Source organism: Dicentrarchus labrax, unplaced genomic scaffold (genome assembly GCF_905237075.1).
Source record: "Dicentrarchus labrax unplaced genomic scaffold, dlabrax2021, whole genome shotgun sequence".
NCBI classification, from domain to species: Eukaryota; Metazoa; Chordata; class Actinopteri; family Moronidae; genus Dicentrarchus; species Dicentrarchus labrax.
This window is the reverse complement of record NW_026136717.1, coordinates 6945763-6969093: the sequence shown is the minus strand read 5'-3', so window position 1 is coordinate 6969093 and position 23331 is coordinate 6945763. Positions and strand designations below refer to the sequence as shown.

The 23331-nt window shown below is 42.8% G+C and overlaps 1 protein-coding gene and 1 long non-coding RNA gene across 5 annotated transcripts in view; one reads left to right on the top strand and one right to left on the bottom strand.

The window, feature by feature from the left end:
• Positions 1-5505: 5505 nt before the first annotated feature.
• The window catches only part of kdm6ba (lysine (K)-specific demethylase 6B, a), a 53751-nt gene continuing 35925 nt past the window's right edge, over positions 5506-23331 (bottom strand). The window contains exons 3-24 of one of the 3 annotated variants that reach the window (XM_051375270.1): positions 21150-21236; positions 18957-19078; positions 18220-18343; positions 17904-17999; positions 17449-17749; positions 17249-17326; positions 16855-17025; positions 16562-16729; positions 15792-16352; positions 11903-15600; positions 11555-11681; positions 11157-11262; positions 10818-11023; positions 10261-10367; positions 10101-10169; positions 9404-9552; positions 9170-9284; positions 8887-9074; positions 8657-8798; positions 8303-8429; positions 7260-7430; positions 5506-7139 (exon numbers count right to left, since the gene is read on the bottom strand). In XM_051375270.1, coding sequence (XP_051231230.1) covers positions 7122-7139; positions 7260-7430; positions 8303-8429; positions 8657-8798; positions 8887-9074; positions 9170-9284; positions 9404-9552; positions 10101-10169; positions 10261-10367; positions 10818-11023; positions 11157-11262; positions 11555-11681; positions 11903-15600; positions 15792-16352; positions 16562-16729; positions 16855-17025; positions 17249-17326; positions 17449-17749; positions 17904-17999; positions 18220-18338 — 6717 coding nt within the window. In that variant the 5' untranslated portion in view covers positions 18339-18343; positions 18957-19078; positions 21150-21236 and the 3' untranslated portion in view covers positions 5506-7121. Of the gene's footprint in view, positions 7140-7259; positions 7431-8302; positions 8430-8656; positions 8799-8886; positions 9075-9169; positions 9285-9403; positions 9553-10100; positions 10170-10255; positions 10368-10817; positions 11024-11156; positions 11263-11554; positions 11682-11902; positions 15601-15791; positions 16353-16552; positions 16730-16854; positions 17026-17248; positions 17327-17448; positions 17750-17903; positions 18000-18219; positions 18344-18956; positions 19079-21149; positions 21237-23331 lie in introns of those variants that run through there. The other 2 variants (XM_051375268.1, XM_051375269.1) reach the window with 2 other exon arrangements.
• On the top strand, positions 9454-11297 carry LOC127349495 (uncharacterized). 2 transcript variants are annotated; one of them, XR_007880305.1, is made up of 3 exons: positions 9454-9569; positions 10277-10512; positions 10762-11297. It is a non-coding gene; the product is annotated as an uncharacterized LOC127349495 (long non-coding RNA). The 2 variants fall into 2 exon arrangements; XR_007880304.1 differs by having other exon boundaries at positions 10277-11297.

Here is a 23331-nt window from a genome sequence, read left to right as displayed (position 1 = left end):
TTTAATATCTGACTAAAAACTATGCATAATCAAATATTTTAGACTATAGTAGATAGTATTTATTTAACAAACCCACACTATTTGTAGTTATTCACATATTTTTCACAGTATACTGTCATTGCAGCTGTGGCTCAGAGGTAGAGCGGGTCGTCCACTAATTGGAAGGTTGGTGGTTCGATCCCAGGCTCCCCTCGATGCATGTCGAAGTGTGCTAGAGCAGGACACTGAACCCCAAATGAGTGTGTATGAATGATAAGTTTCCGTTCTGGTGAGCAGTTGGCACCTTGCATGGCAGCCACGGCCATCAGTGTATGAATGTGTGTGAATGGTGTTAGTGCGGCATGTAGCGTACAGCGCATTGAGTGGTTGAAATACTAACAAGGCGCTATATAAGTACAGTCCATTTACCATTTTACCTACTTCTTGTTATTTTTGAGGTCAGTATATAAAATCAGTATCTTACTGGAAACCAATATAAAATGTCTGTAAAATATATAATAATCCTGAGATCAAACACAGACATCAGTCAGTATCAGTCCTCCTCCCGCCCTCTCAGATTTAGTGGCAAACTAAAATAAACACTTACGTACAGACAGCTTTAATCATTATGGGATGTGTCTTGTGGTTGTTATAACCACTGCGGGCACAGCAGATTAAAATAGCTCTATCTGTATGTCTGTGTATGACCATATGTTGTAACACTGGGCGCTACCCTCCGTATATAACATTATGATCAATTACCATTAGACTGTTTTGGTGGCGCCGCCTCTGCAGTTGGTGTCCTATGCACTAAGGGGGTCCTCCGATCAGGGCTGTTGAGGCCGATCACTGGGTCTGTTTTAAGCCTTATGTTTAGAGTGTAGCATTATTTAACTATTATCATTATGTATATTAAGAATTACAATTAATTAATTATTAAATTATGAATTGTCAAGTGTTTATTTAGTGTCGGGCAACATATTACACTCTTAGAGACAGAACTTAAACCAGAGCAGCCTACGCTGGTTATTGGGAGCAGCTTAGAGCTTAACAAATACAGAGTGTTTCCACAGAATAGATATTTCTATAAGTCATTTCTTATTTTCACCATTTTTATTCTCTAACAATGGCACTGATTTAATAATCGATAATTATTAAATCATATTTGTGCAGAAATGTTGGGAGAAAAGTAAAACATCAGAAAATTAAATACTCAAGTGAAGTACAAACACCTGAAAAAAGTGCAGTAACTATGTATTTGTACTTTGTTACTTCCCACCTCTGGTGTAGCACAGCACACAGATAGGCACAGAGGAACACATTTAAGTGTTGAAAGGCTATTACTCCAGACAGGTGACTACAGACAGGGGCGGCTGCATCAGAGTCGGCATAGAATATTTTAAAATGTATTTTATCTGAGATGAGATTAAAAAAATAACAATACTGATAATTGGAAAAATGCTGAATGTAGGATCCAATAATTGGCCAAGCCAAGTCGACCCTTTCTAAATATACTAAATTAACTGATTTAACTGATTAACACATACAGCACATATACCTTTTGAATAATACTATTAATTCTATTAATTCAAATGAGCTGCCCATTAACTGTAACAATACAGCTGATCGATGTGGATAAACTTGAGGATTATATTGATGAATGTTTCACCTGACTCTGCACCGTGAGCGACACAAAAAAAAACTACATCCACACCAACCACCAAGAGACTCCGCCAATCTGTCTCCGTTCAAATTTGGACAAATCATGCTATACTGAGGTCAGTGGCATTTTAATCTCCACAGGCAATAAACTTTCGGTGGTACGGCAACCGGGAGAATCACTTTTTAGAATCTCTCCAGATTAAATCCTCCATTCAGACAAAAATTTACATTAAATAAATTGACTTAGATCTCCCACCACTGACATCAGAATTGATTAACATTACTACAAGAGAAAAAAACAACTTTCCTAAATTTATAAGGAAATTTCCAATTCGGACCAAACAATATCCATCTCTTCCGAAAAATGGGAACAAGATTTACACATTACCCCCGGGACTGACTTCTGGACCCAAATCTGCAAAAACGTCTTTTAACAGCCGCACTCATGACATGTCGAACATAAAATTAAACAACACGTCCATTTAAAGAATACTCTTCATAGCCCTAACTAGCAATCGCCCAGAAAACTAACCTCATGAACTGGAAATCAAGGAATCCAATCAATATCACACTCTGGAAAAATGTATTAATTGAATACATATCAATGGAAAAATCTGCCTCAACTAAAAAACAAACCGTTAACTTAGAGATCCCTGCTTATCTCCTGCTGTGGCGCTTCCCTCTGGTTTATTTTTTGTTCTTCTTTACTTATTAAGTTATTTATTTAATATTTATCTTTACATGATACAATTATTAGCATTATAATATTAATATTAACACTGTATATATCACCTTTTTTTGTTGTTATTCATCTTGTCTGTCCCCCACAGACACTCATATTGCCCACACTGACCCTGTTGTTGGTTATATAGTGTGTGTATTCAATTTGATGTAGCATAATAATCAATTGTCATCATTATTGGTATTATTACCATGTATGTCACCAATAAAGATGTATGTCACTTGTTGAGCTTCATTGTAGCAGGGGTCAAACTTCAGCTTTAGTAAGATGAGCAGCAGAGACCCGTACAGCAGTTGATGATGTAAAGATATGGGATGTTGTGAAGCCAAGCAAGAGACGTCAGTCTGCACTGTTTACAATGTATGATGAAATATGTGCGCACTATCAGGAGGGTGATTTAGATAACAGCTTGGATTCTCTAGAATACAGGATTACAAAAGGACGATGAAGTAAGAAGAACAAAGATGTTGAGGAAGGCAGTAATCAGTTAAATGATAAGAAAAGATCAGAGCATAAGCTCAATAATTAGCCTCGTCTGATCCGGATTTCTACCCTTGTCCCTTTTCTTTGAGCTTGCAGTGTTTGTTTACTTCCAGGCCTTCTTTGGTCCCTTATTTTATTTTTACAGTATGTAGAAGATAGAGGTCTAAAATAAAAGTAATTTGATGTCTTCATGCAGCATGATGGTTTACATAAAGTGGGATTCTCAGTGACATATTAGTATATATATGTGTATTTCATTTCATCATTATTTCATGGTTTGCGTTGCGGTCTGATTTAGTGGTGTTATGTCACTGTCCTCGAGTTCACATGAGCTCTCCTTTGGGAAACTTGTCATTACAGATGAAATAGTTAATCTTTCCTCTCATGCTCAACAAGAGCAACATAAACAAACTTCAAAGTGTCATGATTGCACCATGTAGTGGTGATTGGTCTGAGCAAAGAGTGTTCACCCTCTCATCACCTGACTGCAGCGGGGTAGACGGACGGACGGAGGTGGTCTTCCTGTGTGGTTTGAGGCAGGATTTCCTTCAGTAATGCGCTCTCTCTCTCTCTCTCTGCCGGATCTGTGGCCCCTAACTTGACCCACAGACATGCTGACCTGCCAGTGCTCTCTCTCTCTTCCTGGTACCACTGGCTCAATAACTGCTCTCAAGGCAGACCTTAGAAAGTACACAAGAAGAAATGTTTAAGGTTCTTCTGTGCAGTTTCACAAAGGTTTCTTTCACTGTCATCTCAAACAATATTTCAAACATTTCTAATTTATAAAGATTTATTTTCTTTCCATACAGGAAGATTAGTTTTCTTTTCTTTCAGTTTAAAGAAAAAACATTGACAACATTGAAGAAAACATGAATGCTTTAAATGATAAAAACATATTTTTAATGGCTGCATTTGTTTTACTTAAATAAGTAACCTTTTGGCTTCAGACACTTAAGTAGCTTGCTTCTTTTCATAAGACATGAAATGTGCACTTAATATAAATATTTCCATCTACATAAATTATAATGAATTAAATTTGCTTTCCACTAAACATTTGAAAGACAATGGAGTTGGTTAGCTCAGTATTCTGTGTCCCTATGGCTTCTCTGATGTGTAGTTACTTGACAAATTTGGATACTATAGTACTTTTCCAATACTAGGAATAGTGTCTTTGTGCCAGCTCAAAATGTAAACAGCATATCTGACAAACTTTGCTTGTTTGTTTTTCTTTGTAAGAAAATAAAAGCTAAAACTGAATAAAACATGCTATATGAAAACAGGAAGAAGTAAACCATCGAGGCTGTTTGTTTATACTAATAGTTTTATACAATTTTTATACAACCCTATTAATCCATACATCCAGATACAGATTAACTGAACTGTTTGGTGTAGAAGACATCTGCATGGTCATATTTCTTTCTCTGACTTTTCTGCACTTAATTATTAATTCATTATTAATTACACTCCCTCGTACTGTCAGATGCAGGTACATTATATGGGAATATGGAAGCTGTTAGGAAACATAGTTTACACTCAGGGAGTAAGTAGTGGTTAGTCACAAATGTGACCATGAAAGTGACGTTAAAATGGTGGTTACTTTTTATGTATGAGGTTTAAAAGTGTTGTTTGACTCCCTGTTGAATTATCAGTGAGGAAACTAAAGTCTGGGCAGTCATTTAACTGCCCCCTGCTATTTCCTGCTTTGCTACTGTGAGTTTTTGCTGCTAGTACAATCTCCTTCCTTAGTTTACCCTGGATGCTGAAGTCTAAATGGAAACTACTATCAATTTCAGCCTTATTTTTTCACACGCATTTCTAACAATAGCATGGTCAAGTTGAGGACGTGAATGACAAAGCTGTGCCAAACATTTGTCATAGCTGAGGCATATGACTTGTTGTAGGTGTGGACTGTAAATGGATTTAAAGTGGACACATTTGTTGGCATTGAGTTTGCTACAAAAGGTGGGAAGTGATATAAAAAAGAGAGAAGGTATTTCTAGTTTTCTAGGCAGGAGTCTGAAACATTTGAGGCTTCACGTTGAGTGATGCATACAGACTACTGAAGACTGGTGTAGTAGTGTGACAGGGAAAATTTGATGTAAGGGTATATGGTCCTAATAGGGTTAGGGAACTTATCAGTGTATACTGAGACCATTTAAAATTGTCAACTGTCTGATTTTGTCATACTGTTTATACCATGGTAAGCTGTTCCATTCGTTTCTCCAGCTTTATTAGGTAATTGTGTGCAAATTAATGAGAAGAACTGTTTCTGTTGATATTGAAGTTTTACATTTTTGCTTTAATGTGACATGGTTCTTTGATTTGCCAACTACAGATATTCCTGTTTGGTTAGTTTATCTACAAACATGTACACTGTATATGTAGAATGAGAGCAGTTAGACTTTGCTCTTGACTTACATGGTGTGATGACAGAGAGAAGTTGAGTTCAGTTTAACTTTGATGATCAAGCCAACAAACTATTATATCCAACCACGTGCTAAATTCATTTTTTAAATGTTGGTGTATTATGAGGAACGCTGATTCTAGAGGCGTATCTTATTCATATGTTGCTAGCAGACGTGATGTGACCAAGCAACTCAATTGAAAAAATAAAATAAAATCAGACAGGTCCTTGTAAGTTCTGGATTTATCAAAAAGCGTTTATTAATAGTCATAGTAATGTCACACAAATTCACAAGTGTTTAAGACATGTCTGGCTCAGTTTGGTGTGTGTGTCTGCAAGTATGTCTGTGTGAATTCTCTAAACAGTGCAGTTATAAATAAATGACCACAAAGAGAAGGAAAAGGGTAAGGTAATATTGCAACAGGAAAAATAGAATTCTCATTTTAAGAAGACAAACAGAAAGAAAAGGTTGTTCAAAGAGAACATTTAGCACCATCTATCCCGTTATCATGTTCAACAGATACCATAAAATCATTAAAATCTCGTCTAAAAGCCCCCTACATGATAAAAAAATTAACATTTCTCAAAACACTTTGGAAAAAGTCATTTTGTTTTTTCCTTAATGAGCATACAAACACAGCATTCCATTAGTCATCTTCTCTACGTGAGCAGTGTGCCTATCGTCTACAGGAAAGGTGGCGTTATATTCAAGATAAAGTTATCATTTAATATATATCAGGAGAAAAAGGCAGGAGTTGAGAGGCAAGCACCAACAAAAACAGCAGCCTCCACTCCTGTGGACACACAACCCCCACATTTCAGTTCTTACAGAGCAATCGGTCACTATAAAAAATAAAGGGAAAAAAAACGCAAACTTGTACAACCCTATTAAAAAAGGGAGAACATTGATATCCAATAAATAGAGGAAACATTTTAAATTAAATGTACAATGCCAAAAAAAAAAATCCAGGAAATACTAATTCTGCATATTGGAACAAAACAATCAGAGGTACAACACACAAACACCAGATGACAATGATTTTTTTCTTTCTTTTTTAAAGAGATAGTTCATTCAGAGATGAAACAGTTGAAATGAACAAAAAGACCTGATGAGTGTCAACTGAATATTAATCTCCAGAGAAAATAAAAGTTTAATTCATACAAACACAAGATTTACAACACATACAAGAATCTTAAAGACGAAATGAATTCCCCCCAAAAACAACCAAAGTCATTAAAACCCGTATGTTTTGAAGCATTCCAAACATTTGTATTTTTTAAAATTCTTAATGCTTTAGAAAAATGTTCATATCTCTATTATTAGTATTTTTCATTTTCTCTCTTTTCTAAATACAAGGCCAATGTGGTATATATCTAGGCTGATCTAGTTTAGAAAAAACAAAACAATAAATTATTTTAAAAAAGACAGCACCCCACAAAAATTGCAAACAGCATGTACAAATTTCAGTATTCAAGACGACAACAGAAAAAAGTTCTCTCTGGTACTGACAGAAACACGCCATTGAAACCATCAACTACCCTCCATAGTTTCTTCAATGGCAGCACCAACTGCCCCCTGGTTCTCAACTTCACTGTTGCCAGGGTTTCTGGTTGAAAGCACCATCTGAGAGTAAACTGGTATGTTATTGGCGGCTTGGTATTTCTTTTTGTAAACAGTAATGATGAGTAAACGTATTCAACTGGCTGTTCGGCAAGTATTAGCAGTAGTAGTAGTAGCAAAAATGATCTTAAATAATGAAAGGGTAAGTTGAAAACCAAAGTGAAACTGTGTCTTTTGTCCTGGCTTGCAGGAGTTTTGGTTATGGCTGAGGAGACGAAGGAGGGGCTCTGTCACCGGGAGGAGGAGGCCTGGTGAGACAAGACACACAAAAGAAACTATTAATGTAACATTTAGTTTTATATCAGGTCAGATGAATGGCATAACAGGCAAGAGCCTCAGAAAGCAGGAGAATGTACGCGTGTACTAACCAGGTTGAAGGAGTCATATGTGTTCATGAGCTCCTCTGTGCGGTACTGCTCCAGCACCACTACGTTGTTCAGGTTTGGGCTACGCTGACGTGCGCAGTCCTCACAGTGAACCACATATGTCTTCCTGCTGTTGCTCTCACTTGTCACAAACAACAAATTGAACACTTCCACCTGTGACAGGAGACAAAAGAATAAGAAACAGAGGGAAATGATTTAAGTAATGTCTTGAAAAAGGTTTTAACTTCAGAAAATTGCCTGTTCTGCTTTTCATCATTTGTGACCACCACTAGCGTAGTCTAAAATACCCTGCATCCTACCCTGGTAGTCATTTTGGAGGCTGTAGTTTGTGGTGGTGTTGAATGGTATTGCATTGTACTTGGGTCTATCTAATTATCAATGAGTAGACTAAATATCAGAAAAACATTGCAATACAATTGACACACAAAACTACAGCCACCAACATGTTTTCTACTCTAAAACTGAACTTTAAGAACCTTGATGAAGGTTGGATTTATTGCAGGATTGTTATATAAGACTGCATTATTTTAGCTATAAACTCTAAACACTCTAAAACTGGCTTATGAGTGTTTAGGACACAGTGAGGGACTTAATGGTTAGAAATGTGTATCACCGGAGCTTAGTTAGTGGCTTTTCTTAAAATGTTATCTTGTGTACTCTCTACGTCTAAAGACACACCCTGTTGTAATGGAGATGCAAATGTGTATGGAAAAACACCACAGGTTGCCAGTTTATTTGGTACAGAGTAACCAATGTGGTTTCATAAAGATTATGTTCAGTAAATCAAAAAAGTTGATTTAACTTTATGGTCATTGTGCTGTTGAAGTGTGTATATACAGTGTTATGCTGAGGTGTTTCTAATATGTAGTTGACCTTCATTAACAAATGGGCAATGCAGAAAATGTTCAACAGACTCCATGACAATACAGTCAACATCAACATTTCTAGCCCCCTGAATGTTAGATCTGTTGCAACTATGTATACGTCTATGATAGAGTTTCATGTTTAGAGTGAGTGTTACTCACGTCACACTCGTTGCAGTAGTAGGCGGGCTCGTCCTTGACCCGACTCTGATAGGAGAGCTTCTTGCCTGTAGCCACTAGTTGGTCCCGCAGGATCTGGATGTGCTTTATGGACTGCAGCAGGCAGTGTCTGGCAGAAAGATAGAGACCAACGTTAGTATGAAATCGTCAACTGTTTAGGATTTGTTTTCTGTTAACACTGTTATGTACTTAAAAATGCAATATAATGGAACAGTGCAATAAATCCTGCTGTAGTGCAGTTTTGTCACCTTGATGGAGGTAAGAGTTATTGCAGGGCTGTTCATTAGTTTTAGCTAGGTGTATCTAATTAACTGGCAGAGTGTAGTTTGTACTCACTTAATCATCTTGTAGGTGTCTGGGTCGGTGATCTTTACAGTGCGGGCCACGTTCCAGGACACATGAATCATGGGGACGATGGATTTGACCTTCTTGACTTCGTTCCACTCAAACCTCTCCATGGCCAGCTGGTACTGGTAAGCTGCAGATACACAAAACACCAACTTACTAAATGTTCTTACTATTGTTGAAGTAATCTGCGTTCGGTCACTAGAGGGTGCACTCCTTACCACTGAGAGGTCCGACGTTCCAGGCGATGTTGTTGCACCAGCCAACAGCCTGAACCCAGTGAACAGTTCCAGCGTTGATCCACACCAGGTCTCCAGGTCGCTGGATGAAGCGGTACACAGGGATGTTGGCTTTGTACAGGTCCTCCAACACTGGCCACCAAGACCCTGTAAGGTAGTCCACTCCATGCCTGAGCACATAAGAGGAAGAAGTTGTGTTAGAGCGAAGCATCTTAAATAAAGCCTCTGTAAATGTAACCTGAGTGATATAAGCTTGTCTACTCACTTTTCACAGAAGTCACTGATGGCGTGCCAGTAGTTCTCATGGACGGAGAACCACTCACAGTCTCCAGGGCCGATGTTGATATTCACTGAGCAAAAGTTATTGTTCTCCTGGTGACCTGTTGAATAAGGACAGAATATCTTCAATCATATACAATGGTATTTTCATTTAGGTAGTATAGTTGTTTAACTAAAGGTGTCTTCCACCCATTACAGGCAGAAAGTCAGTATCCTTTACCTGGCGTTCGGCTCCCTGGAACCTTCATGTAGAGCTGGACAGTGTTCATGCCCAGGATGGTGTGTCCAACATGGCTCAGCATGTTTCCACTGGATGCTACACGCATAAATGCTGGCAGCTTCTGCAACTCCTGAAGCTGGGGCTTCCACCTGAGCAGAAACAGCAGGTTAGAACTTTGGCTTTAACAATGTCGCCGGATTAGCTGCAGTGAATATGTATAAATGAGTACAAAGGTCCTTCCTACCATAAGTAGTAACCCAAACCATTGACCTTTAGCTTAACATAAGATGGTAGCTAGCATGCTGCCTTTGATTTACTTGGTTATGGTTATATGCATACAGTACAATTAACCCAAATAGGTTAATAGCAATGGGTTCAATGTATTAACCCCCCCAAAAAAGAAAAAAACTCCCATATTTTAAAAAATAAATGTTGGCAGGTATGTAGTAGCCTATGCTGATTACTGTGTGTGTGCATGTCATTGACGAATATAGGGAGAACATTAAATCAGGTTGTTTAGCAAGATGTTTCTTTTCAACTACATGTAAGTTCCCTGTTATAGACTAACACGCAATATTAAAAATATCCAGTTTAGTCTCATTAATTCCCCTTTATTCCCATGAAAAGTTTCAAAAAAATTCCCAGAATTTTGCAACCCTAGTCATGACCACTAGAGACCACCATATATATTGCTCACCTTTTGGGATCTGAGAGATCAATGTTGGTGCCAAATTTAATTATCTTCCCCACTGGTTTCTGCTCAGCACTGAGGAAGAGGAAAATATACAGAATTAACACAAATCACACAACACTTCAGTGTTTTAGTAAACCGTTTGCTCTTGTAACATCAGCTTTACCTGCTACTTTCTTTAGAGCTGTCTTTGATGAGAGTGTCAGAACTAATGGATGGCTTCTTCTCCTTCTCATCATCGTCTTCATCTTCCTCGTCACTGCCTTTCTCCTCCTGAAGACAACATGTTTATCAGCTGGATTGCAACGCAGAAATGTTGAAGTCTACTTGACAAAACCATTCAACTGAAATATACAGTGTATGACAGTGGTTCCCAACCCTTTTCCTAGAGGCTGATTTTCTATCATTTAGTAAACTGGTAAGTCTTGACTAGGTGATGTATTTTGTGGATATTTCATATTCAAAACTGTACAATGAACCCAGATAGTGAACTCAGTAACTGCAGGAAGTTTGTGTAAAATGAGTGATCCTGTCCCAGGTGCTTTGCCCTTGTTCTATTAATTTCTTTATAGAAGTGAACCAAAGGCTGAGATATAGGCCTACTGTGTATATTTTTTGTATGTTTTCTTACACCCCTTTTAAATAATGAAGGCCTCTCAACCTCCAGGTTGGGAACCCCAGTATGAGACTGTAGAAACAGTGACAGCAGTTGAACATGTTTACCTGCAGACTCTCCTGGAAGCTGGAGGCCTGGTACTGGGCGTACTTGGCGATGGTGGTGTGCGAGCGGCTGCTCTCACAGGGCCACGTCTGACCTGTCCCACTGGGGTCCCAGTTCTCATCAGCAGGCTGCTGCACCTGTGTCCTAACCTCCACCGCCTGCTCTGCATTAGCTTCCACCAGTGACTTTGTAGAAAACAGTCCCAGGTCTAAAATAAAACGAGGGGAAACATTAGGCACATACTTTTGAGATTAAACGGTAGAACAGCAATGATGATGATCCAAATACAGAAAGTATTGCATGTAAAGAAAATGAATGTGTTACAGGGACTGTACACTTACTGAGTCGTAGAGATCCAGCCAGGCCTCTGATGACAGTAACAGGATTCTTGGGATCTGTACAGAACTGCAGCAGCACAGGGGAGAAGGCATCCCTCTTGCTTTCCAACTATACAGAATAAAAATCACAACGGTGCACATTAACACAAACTGTTTGAGCTCATTTGTCTTCATACACAATGAATAACCACAAGAGGGCAGCACAGGCTGTACACTCGGTGTACACTACATAATAAGCCAATTTGTTCTGTTGCTTTGAAGAATGTATTATTTGTGTGCTTTCTCATTAAACATTCAAATTGGTTTATGATTTGGCTACATATTACCATATGTGTCAAATGATATGCCAAATACTGACAGAAAGATAGTATATGTAGAAAATGTAGTGGACAGTGACGTACATAGATGCTGGGTGTAGGAGGGTTGAGTTTCTCTCTAGGAATGGGTTCATCTGCACTCATGATGGGCTTGACAGAGAAGGCTGGGAGCAAATAAGATTCTCTGAACTTCCCTTTCACTCTGGAACCCCTAGAACAGGAAAGAGAACATGTTGACAGATGTAAACATGAATGTACAAAACATTTACTTTTCTTGGCTCAACATAACTGCCTTTTAAAATGCTTCTACATTGGTCATAGTAATACATGAGAGGTGATTTAAACTCTGTAGTTTTAGGAAAATATCAATGAATCCCTGAGAGATGAAAAGAATTGTGAGAAAAGTGATAAAGTCATCGACAGTGCACTTACTTGCAGGACCTGATGATTTCACTGGCCGTGTTCTTGATGCTAATTTCCTCCAGTGGGATCCTCTTTTCCTCCACCTCAGAGGCGATAAATGTCTCCCTGTCCCCGCTCTCCACTTTGATCAGGCGAATCTTCAGCTCCTTGGGTGGCCCATCTGACAGGGCCTTTAGTTTCAAGAAGTCCATTGAGCCCAATGAAGAACCAGATTCCGAGCCTTTTTTGTGCTTCGAAGAACATTCTGCATGCTCCCCTTCACTAGTGGAGCTGTCCCCGGACGCATCCTTGCGTTTCTTTTTTTCTGAGTCATAATGACTGCGATTCTTCTCAGACCCCTCCTTGCTCTGGAGGTTGAGGTCACCAAGAATTCTGCGATCCTTCTTCTCCTTATGGCTCTTGCCATCCTTGTGCCGCTTGTGGCTGGAGCTGGAATGAGTGGAAGACGATGATGATGAGGATGATGATGAGGATGATGATGATGATGATGATGATGATGATGATGATGATGAAGAGGAGGAGAAGACCATTTCCTCTCTCTTTTCTCTATGCTTCTTTTCTTTCCTGTCTTCATGCTTCCTGCTGCTACTGTGGCCGTGCTTTCTCTTCTTCTCTTTCTCCCTCTCCCTCTCTCTGTCTCTGTGTCTGTCTTTCTCTCTGCGTTCCTTTACTTTCTCAGGTTTGTGTCTGTCCACTATGCCATGGCTGTCAAGTTTATCAAGGGAGTTCTTGTTAGGAAGTGACTGTCGACTAAGCATGACCTCGCAGCTCTTGCCCAGTTCTTCCAGAGATGACTCAGAGATGGTCGTCAGCAGTTGCTCCTCCTTTACCACTTTAATAGGATTTGTGGTAGAAATACTCTCCTTTTTGGTAGAGTTCATTCTTTCCTCTGTTGTTTCTCCATCATCTCCCCAGACATCATAGTCCTCTATTTTCAGTTTCTTGTCCTCTAGCAGAGGAGGAGAGGACTTGAGAGGTGGGAGAGCTGGACTGAATGGTGGATTGGTTGAATCTGACGTGGGAGAGCTGCCTTGCTGCTGGCGGCAGATGTCAGGGCCCAGTGACAGCGAAGAGGAATATTTGACGCCAACCAGCGCTGATGGAGGGGGTCTCCCAAAGGGCCCACCACGGTAGGCATACTTCTGGCTCTCCAGGACTGTTGCAAGGGATTTGAATGTGCTGTTTACACCTGTTTGGTGGAGGTGGGGTCTTTGGGGTGGTGGAGAGCAAGATGGGGTCTCAGAATCGTCTTCATCATCCTCCTCGTCAGCCTCACTTTTAGTCTGCTCAGGGAGGCCATAAAGTTTAGCCAGGTCACTGTGGCGGTAATTGGTGTTCCCTACTCCCATTCCAATGTCCATTGACTGTTTAGGGTTGAGAGGGACGATTGGAGAGGGTTTAAGGTAGTCCTCATCCTCCTCGTTGAGAGAAGATGTTCGGCTGCATGGGGATGCCAGAGAGCCTTGGCGGCTGAGCACAGGAGGGCTAGCATGTGGATTGGATCCAAAGTCTTCCTGGTTGGGCTTTGTCGCTGGAATGAGGTCTGGGGCACACAGGTAGCTCTTGATGGGCTGGTCACTAGGAGAAAAGCCAGTCTTTTCACTGTTATACATCTCCTCTTCCTTTTTGATAGATTCATCCAGCATGGCCATGATATTAGCCAGACCATCACGGAGCAGTGTGGACATCTCGGAGGGCTCCTCCTCAAACTGAGCGCTGTCAGAGTCAGCGCCACAGTTGCTGGCATTTTCCAGGCCACTTCCTGTCACCTGCTTGTTGAGGATTCCCCTTGTGGAGCTGGAGGTGGAGGATAAAGTTGGTGGTGGAAGGTTTTCTCTGGGAAAAGCCTGATACAGTTTGGGGGGCTCTCTAAGTGCCAAGGTAGGGAGAGAGTGTTGGCTGCTGTCTCTCTCCCTGGCTGAGTCTTTGGATTGGTTGGGTGCGGCCTGCATTGCCGGGGGCTTGTTAGGGTACACCGACTGATTCATCCCTGAGGTACTGTGTGTCGATGAGGGACTGAAAGTCGTTCCACCATTGTTGCCACACATCTCCCTCTGCCTCTGCTTTTCTCTGGCGTACTCAGTCTGAGGTGTTAGAGGGGGGGGACGCAGCCTTTCTACAGGAGTAATAGTAGTGGGTGTCTGGCCTGGTGGACAGGGGAGTATGCCACCACGGCTTAGCCAGGGGTAGGGGGGTGAAGCCTGGGAGCTGGGGGGTGGTGGACCTGAAGGAGGAGCAGTAACAGAAGAGAGGCGAGGAGGAGGTGGTGGTGTTTGGGAAGAGTTGCTGGAGAACAGTCTCTCCAGATTTTCAATAGCTCTTTTAGTTTGCTCCTTGTCCTTTGCACTACACAGTTCCTCCTCCCGCTTTCGTTCCATCCTCTTTTTCTCCTCCTCTCTCCTCGCCAACTCTCTTTGTTTTTTCCTCTCTTCCTCCTGCCTCTCCAGTTCTCTCTTCTTTCTCTCCTGCTCCTGCCTCTCTGCCTCCCTCTTCTTCCTCTCCTCCTCTTGCCTCTCCCACTCTCTCCTCTTCCTTTCCCGCTCCTTCTTCTCCCACTCTCTCTTTTTCCTCTCCTCCTCCTGCCTCTCCCATTCTCTCTTTTTCCTCTCCTCCTCCAGCCTTTCTGCTTCTCTCCTTCTCCTCTCCTCTTCTTGTCTCTTTTTTCTCTCCTGCTCCTGCCTCTCCCACTCTCTCCTTCTCCTCTCCTCCTCCTGTCTATCCAGTTCTCTCTTTTTCCTCTCCTCCTCCCTCTTTTCCAGCTCCTTCCTCTTCCTCTCCTCATCCCTCTTTTGTCTCATCTCCCATTCTTTCTTCCGCCTCTCCTCCTCTCTCATTTTCCTCTCACGCTCCTCTCGGTCCCTCTTCTTCCTTTCCTCAGCTTGCATATGACCCTCTAGCTCTGCATCAAGCTTGTCTAGAGCCTCTTCGATGGACTGAGGGCCAGAAGTTGGAGCTGGTGGACGAATCTGGGGCTGAGAGTACGCCTGTGTTGAGTCTGGCTGATGACGCAGTCTGGAGGAGAGGGCTGGATTGGATGGCTGAGGGGCGGAGTTGACAGCGGAGCGAGGAGCTGGGCAGTATGTAGTGGGAGAGCTAGGGAGAGGATTTGAAACTCTGCTTGTAATCACACTGTCCCCGGCCCTCTGATGCCCTGAGGAGAACAAAGATGATGATGAGGAAAATGCAGGAGGTTGCTCCAGGTCAGCCTGAGCATAGTATGACATCTTCCCCTTCATAGGGTGGGACTTGGTGGATCCCTGTTGTTGTGGTCTGGGTAGTCCCTGTTGGTGAGGCTGGCTGGCAGGTGCAGTGTGGCCTCTCTGAAATCCTGGCTGCAGCAGAGCATCCAGCTGAGAGGTGGAGCTAGCGATGGTGGAGGTTTGGGTGACTGGCTCTCTACCTCTCTGCCAACTGTTATTACTGCTGCCATTGTTCACGGGGCAACCAGCAGGGGGTGATGTGGTTAACGTCGAGACACCAGCCATAGGTCCTCTTGAGCTGCCGCTATAGCCACCGATGGAGCAGGAGGCCTGGGATATGGGAAGATTGGGGGTGATGACAGGTGTTCGAGTGGAGTTGGTTGGGGGGAGAGGAGGGCTGACATGACGGTGATGCTGGGAGGGAGCTGGAACCTGACTATCCACGACCTGATTGTGGCTCTGCTGGCGCTGAGGTAGCAGTCCTGGAGGCCTGTAGATACCAGACTCCTGAAGAGACACATACAGAACAATTTATAATTCATTCATTTGATAATGATGACTATGTGCAGTTGGGTTAACAGTTCAACTGTAAGCCTGTTAATTAAATTCAAAACACCTGCTACATTCGATTGAATGACCATAACTGCAGAAGAACAGACTGATACAAACGAACCATTGCATAAATGACTTGTACTCACTAGGGAGTGACTGCTGGGCCTGCTCTGGTACTTCCAGGGCTCATAGATCCCACTTTGCTGTTGCTGAGGTACTGAGGTGCTGCTGGCAGGAGGAGGTGGACCCTGGTGCCCCAGTCCTGGATGAGGCTGGAAGTGGCTGTAAGGCACACTACTGTTGCTGCTGTTGTTGTTGTTGTTGCTGCTGGTTGCAGGAGGGTTTGCTGGTGACAACTGAGCATGTAGGTGTTGATCTCTGTCTCCCCTTGTTGGGGTAGATGCAGTGTGAGAGGTAGCTTGGCTGCCACCTTGGCCCCCAATGAGAGGGCCTCTCTGGTTGTGAGGACCATGACGCTCCATGGCCTGGCAGGGTGGAGCTAGCCCCAATTTGGGGCTGGGGTAGGAGGAGTGAGGGGACTGCTGGTTTACAGCCTGAGATTGGAATGTGTCTTTCTGGAGCTGAGGAGAACATCCCTGGTTGTAGCTTCCCGGAGAGGAGTTTGGTGGTGGGGAGAGGTTTGAAGGGGTGGAAGAGGCAGGAGAGGACTTTTGGGTGTAGCTGCCCATTCCTTGTTTGTTGGATTCCTGTTAAATTATATAGAATGAGCAGCAGCGGGTTAATTAGAATAATATAACAATTATTTGCAGCACAGCAAACAATATTCTCTGTCAGGCAGCTAATAGAATCAATACATCTTTAGAGCACCACTCAATCCAATAAAGGTTTCCCATTGATTGCAGTCAACAGTAAGCACTATATATTTAATGAAGGGATATTTCCTTACTGATCGGACCTGGAACTCCTGCAATGATGGATTCTTGCGGTCCGATGTCTGCCAGGGAGTGCTGTTGTTCTTGTGAAGGGGGTTCCAAAAGGCAGGTTTTGGAGGGAGGTGGTGGGCTGACGACTGGTGCTGAGATAAAGACTGGCCAGGAAAACGCTGCAGCCCAGGATGGGGTACCTACATTAGGAGTGGGATAAATCATTAAACAAGACTCGCAAACAAAAATGCAGAAAAAAAATCTAGAACTGAGTTTAGGTATGTTTTGGTATAACAGAAAAAATTAGTTTGTTCTTTTCTGATACCTGATCCGAACTCTTTTTCCTCTTGCTGGGGCTGGGACAGTCCTCTGCAACCGGGCGAGATGACGGGTGCAGTGATGGCGGAGGAGCGTGCTGGATAACAGAGTGCTCGCCCAATGGAGGGCCCGGTCTCTTTAGCTGACCCCCTAGCATCTTCCCTGGGTAGCCCCTCTGCTGTGAACAGAAAGATGAAAGGATCAGTGTTGAAGACAACTAGTGCAACTATTGCAGTGTCAGTTAAGAAACATTCCTTTGCTGAAATATTTAGCCAAAGCTCGGTGACGGCGGCTTTGAATGTCTTTCATCTGTCAGGCTGCAGCAGAAATGACAGAATAGGGATTGTTCTAGGTCTATATGGATGATGAAATATGATCATAGCCAATTAGAGAGCTCTTACCTGGTGCACCTGAGCCCACATCTCATCTCCCAGCAATTGTGGACCCCGGGGAACATGCTGCTCCTGAGGACCCCCAAACTAAAACACAGTAAAAACAACAATAACCGTGAGTTTGTTTTTCATCTAGAACAACTGTTAAGACATCGTTTAACTCTGGTGAATAAATCTGCCATGATTTCACCTGTAGCATTGTTACTCACCTTCAGCAGTTGGTTTGGCCTGTTGGGGGGATGATGGGGATTGGGGGGATGATGGGGGTTGGGGGGAGGTCCGCCGCTGCCTGCATAGCCTCCATTATGGAGACGAAGCGAGTGCTCATTGGGCAGGGGCATAACAGGATGTCCTTGAGGAGGGATGTGGGATTCATACAGCTGACCTAGTTGCTCCCATGCTCTGTGTGGAGGTGGAGGATGAAGATGATGAGGAGGGGGTCTCTGCTGCTCCCTCTGCAGACCTGGTAACACTGGCTGTGGGAGCTCAAGCTTCTCACCTCGCATGGGCCTGGAGAGCCAAAAAAGACAAAAAGGGTTAAACAGTATTACAACAAAAACAAAAAAATGACACCACAAGCGTCATTTGTGTCATTTCTGTAAATGAATTACTCTCTTCTTTCTAAAATGTAGTTCTGTCACTAATGATTCTCTACGTTTCTTACCCATTATTAAAGAATTTACTAGGATGGTTCAGTCCGCCCATAGGACCAGGAGGTAGATGGGAAAGGAGTTGGTGTTGGTTCATTCCAGGCAAACACCTGAAGAGGAACACAGACAGCACACACAGTACAGTCAGATGACATTTCTTAGCAGTTTTCACACCAAGGTTATTAAGGTTTTCGATTTGAGATTTTACTTCAGTTCTATTGTTAAAAAAAAAAAAAAAGTAAAGTTCTAATTACAGGATAAACCTAAAAGATTTAGGTTAACAAAGAGGTTTGTAAAAGTTTGTGTGTATGTGTTGTCATGGCTACAGACCTGGCAGGTGGCTGCCAGGCGCGGCCGCCCGAGGGAGGCCATGCTCCCCGGTGGAGTCCGTCCAGAGGGAAGGAATCCCGTGTGCCACGCCCGCCAAACTGCTCTACTGCGTGATGCATCCAGCCTGTGGATGTTAGTGATACAATCATTTAGTTTGCTCACATCCTTGCGTACAGAAAAACCCATATAGACTGAGAGCATAGTGAACATACTTATTGTATTTGTTATAAAAATGCGATTACCTGAAGCTTTTTATTGACTATCTTTACAAATAGAGATATAATGACTCATGACTGTGTTACTGTTATAAAGTGCCATGATCTTTTTAATACTATAGCATCCATGGTAGATTTGTGGTCAAATGGCAGACATGTCATTATGCAACAAACACTAGGGTTTGACAGATTGCCTTACAGCTACTACACCTACAATTACTAGTTAGCCAATCAAAATGATAGGCTTTAGCTGAGGGATTCTGACTCAGAAATGTAATTATTTTTAAATGTTCTTATCTCTTCTGTAACTTATATACACATCAGTTTAAAAGAGGTTTTATTTGAAATGTCACGCTTTAATTTAAACATATTTCAATATGTATTGCCACATATATTTCTATTGACTACTGGTACTAGCTTGTTTAGGGCAATGTAATAGCCATATGTACTGTATACAATATACTTACACCACAATGACTATCATTAAATGCCATTACACTGAATCCGAGAACTCGCACTCACCAAACTAGCGGTGTCTGTGAAGCCCTCCACTGCAGCACAGAGAGGGCCTCACTCCAACACTGAGAATAACTGTACTGTCCGACTCCTCTTGCTTTAGCACCAAGAACCCAAAAGCCTATTGGCTGCAGAGAGAGAGAGAGAGAGAGAGAGAACAGAGAGAGCCACTATGAGAACGAGCGAGACAGAGACACACTGAAAAGTCAATAAAAGCCAGTGGCCTCTCCATTATGTAGGCTAGTTGGTGTGTGTATGTGTGTGAGCTGGAGAGCTTGCCAGCGGAAAGGGGAAGGTGTAAGTAGAATATAGGGCAGGGGAGAGCTACTGTGATTGCAGAGGCAACCTGAAATAAAGCCTTTATTTACAGCTAATTCTCATCACTGAAGCCTCCTCTGATTCGGCCCTAGTTAGGACATTCCCCCAAGCAACATTAGCATTACTTAAATTAGCTTGAAGTCTCACATGAGGAGAATCATCATGACAGTCTTTGTCTGTAGCTGGCAGCTATGAGTCAGTCCAGCCTGTAGGAGGCGCCAGTAAACCAGACGGACCAGCATAAGATTATTACTGAAGCCCAGATGGCTCAGTGGGGAGCTCACCTATGAGGACAGACCTGGGGTTACTGTAATCCTTACCATGGGCCTCCTGATAACAAGAGACAGAGGGAAGACTAAGAAGTGAGAGGCCTTGGTCACATGCCAAGTGTGTGTTTGTGTCTGTGTGTGTGTGGTGTTAGAAGCAATGCCAAGTGTGCAAGCTGCATGGTCGTGTCAGGCTTGTGCTGATTTAGTGTTGGGAGAGAGAATAGTGGGCTCTCTTAAGTGGATGATTGTGTGTGTGTGCTGCAGTGCTCTGAAGGGTGTGTGTATAAAGTGTGTGCATGCCCGGTGGATAGACTAAGGTTTAATCTCATTACGGCAGGCGTGATGGAGAGAGAGAGGGGGGCAGCAGCGACAGACGGTCTGAACAGGATGGAAGGATAGATTAAGGAGAAAAGATGGAGATGGAGAAGAGGGAAGGGATGGAGGGAGGTGGAGTGGAGAGTAGGAACGGTGCCATGAAAACGCCCACACACCTTCCCACACACACACACACACACACACACACACACACACACTGAGACGACACAAAGGAAAGCGGTTGAGGGGGAAACACATATAAGAAGCAGAGAGATAACTCCCTCCCCTCCCTATTTCTGAAACACCGGACAAACACACACACACACACACACACACACACACACACACACAAGTACAAAAGACAGAAGGTGTCAAGATACAAAGAAGTCGGTTTTTCAAAGTATCTCGATTGAAAAAAAGACAACAAAAGAGATCCCTGACAAAACCTGAGAGGCATGTGTTTGCACCTACACATTCACCTCTGCTGTTTAAACTGTTAAACACACACACTTGTACTGAAGATGTAACAGATGGAATCACTTTGTGATCTCTGTTAAATATCAGATTGAAGCTGAATTATCCTCTCCTGATTACTTTACCTTCTCACACTAATTTGGATGGCACAGTTTAAAGATGACAAGATCATCGGACTAGTATATTTGATTTCTGTCACTGTAACGTAAAAGAAACAAGATGTTCAATTCATTGTGGCTCCAAATGTTTAAGACGTGTAATGATAAAGTAATGAAGTAAGTAATGTATAATGCATTAGTTGGAGAGTAAAAGACAGGCACAGGCACACACACACACACACACACACACACACACACACACACACACACACACACACACACACACACACACACACACACACACACACACACACACACACACACACACACACACACACACACACACACACACAGGTTATGATTCATTTGTCTTGCTCAGCACAGCACTCATCCACCAGTTTTCCAGAATTAGCTCTGGTCATACGCAGTCTTTCCTCCCACCAGTTCCTCTCCTCTTCCTTTCGTCCTCCCACCAACTCTGGATCTCTCTGTCTCTATTTAAAGCCCAGTTGGGGATATTTCAATTGCTGTACACTTTTAGCTTGGCAGGAGGAGTGCTATACAGTGACACACACACCACCCTCCCCTATCTCTCCCCTTCTGCCTCACAGGGATCATCATCCACCAGGCACTGCTGCTACGTGAAGATAGGCTGGTGTTAACTGTCAAGACTGCACATGCTTTAAAGACAAACTGAAACAAACACACACTCATGCTGAGCGTACCTTTTAGAGTAGCACCAAGTTATTGATTCACAGTTGTGTTAAATCTCAGCTTCGGCTGCCAATCATCTCTCTGGGGTCTCCTCAACCCTGAAAGACAGAGAAGACAAAAACATTCAAGTCAAGCTGTCATGAAAACAACATGAAGCCACACTAAACACGATACTGAGAGTTAGGATCAAACTGTCATAAACCTAAAACCTCAAAGCATATGATAAAATTCAGGGCTGAGGGTGGTGTTTGCTTTCTATATGAACTGACAACCTCTTTGTCCTGCTGTGTCTCTTTTCTGACGGCGAATCGTCACTACTCTCACCCCTCCTGGTTTCCTGACTTCTGAGGTGACGCCTGGTTTCAGAGCAGTGTAGAAAAGTTGAAGGTGGCCAAGAGGCAAAGGGGTAAATCAGCAGGGAAGCCGACACAATGGGAGCAAGGGGGGCTCTTGTTCACTCACTCTCTCTTTCTCTTCTCACACAGACAATGGCGAGACTGACTGTGCAGCTTAACAGGCGAGCAGACACACAAACAAGGCTGATATCGCTCAAACAGGAAGAGCCGGGCCAGCTAAGTCAACTATCACATGTGGAAGAGTAGCGCTGTGGAAACATAGTAAAATAATAAAACACGTAGCATTATGGAGAAAGGAGAGAGGGAAGAGAGTGGCAGGGAGTTTTATATTAGAAAATTTAAGAAAGAGAGGTACAAAGAGAAACCTACCAAGAGACCCTGTTGTGACTGGTGAGTGCAAACGGGGACACAGTGGCGAGGTTGTAATTACCACTTTTATAGAGGGTGTGTGTTTATGTCTGTTGTGACCAAACGGTCGTCTATTCCAGTTGCTACCCTGGCTATCACATTGCTCACAGCCACTCTCCCAGCACAGTGTGAGAAACTCAGTACTCTGAAACCAGATAGTGTACACAGACGGCAGACAGTGTTACAAACCAGCTCAGGTTCTATCGGATGATACCAAAGTGATGAAATGTGGTTATACCAGCTATGAGTAGTGCTATATGTGTGTATGAAGACAACAGTGAGAGTGCCTGCGTTGGCGTGCATGCATTACGCACATAATTTTTTGGGGAACCCCCGATGACTCAGCGCCCTGAAAGAGGGCTTACCCCAAACCGCTCAACCTAAACTCCACCCTCCTGGGACACGACTTACAATCAGGTGACCGGGGGCGTATTTCTGTGCCGTCATCAAAGTGACAACAGCAGGAATTTCTCGGACAGTGTGATGTAATTTCTGCTTCCTATGAAGCGTGTCGCATTGGTTGATTGTGTGTGTTTAGATAGAAAAACAGGATGTGATGAGCTGCAGGAAAGGGGCGGGGGGTTTCATGGCCGAGAAAAGAATCAAACCACGAGTTCAAGAGAAATGATGCGGCAAATTCTGCGAACGCGATCACTTTCACGCAGACTTTGGGTAGTTGTCTTTATAACTCCAGAGCAATCAAAAAAGTTACAATTTGTCTGATAACACAAATATTCAGCTTCACTGGCACTCTGAATGCTGAAAGCGCTTTAGTAAGATTGCTTTTTGCTTTCACTCTTACCTCAATTTCACCACAACAAACTGTAGTCTTCATCTAGTGAAGTGAATGTGGATTAAGTGAAAGTAATTTAAGGACTCTTGCTACTGCTCAGTGAAAGTATACACAGCTGATATATTTATCAATTATTAGACAGATGGATACTTTATTTATTCCGAGGGAAATTCAAGTTTGTGATGACAGATGATTATCAACAGATGACATAATGAACTGTTACGTTCAAAATTCCCCCACAGTACATTTTGTGCAAGTGAAATCCCCCCCATCAACAGCGGACATCAAAGAGACGTTCCTGTTAACACCCTCGTTGTCATAGTTACGCAAATTAGTTATCATGCCGGCACCGGGGGCCTAGCAGGAAGCTTTGGCAAAGAGACAAAGTAGTGCCAACCGTTGTCAACCACGCCAACCAAGAAGCTGGAAAGAAAAAAAAGGAGCTCTGTTGAATCCTCTGTGGCATCTTAACAAAGAAACACACAAACAAAATAAATAAATCCAACATAATCCCACGTGACACACAAACCAAAGTCAAAAGCTTGTGGCTGTGCACAGGGAAAGCTTGCTTAGTCACTAACATGAGCTGGGGGGCACAAATGGTTGAAATTAAGATGTTGAAATGACGTCTGCCTG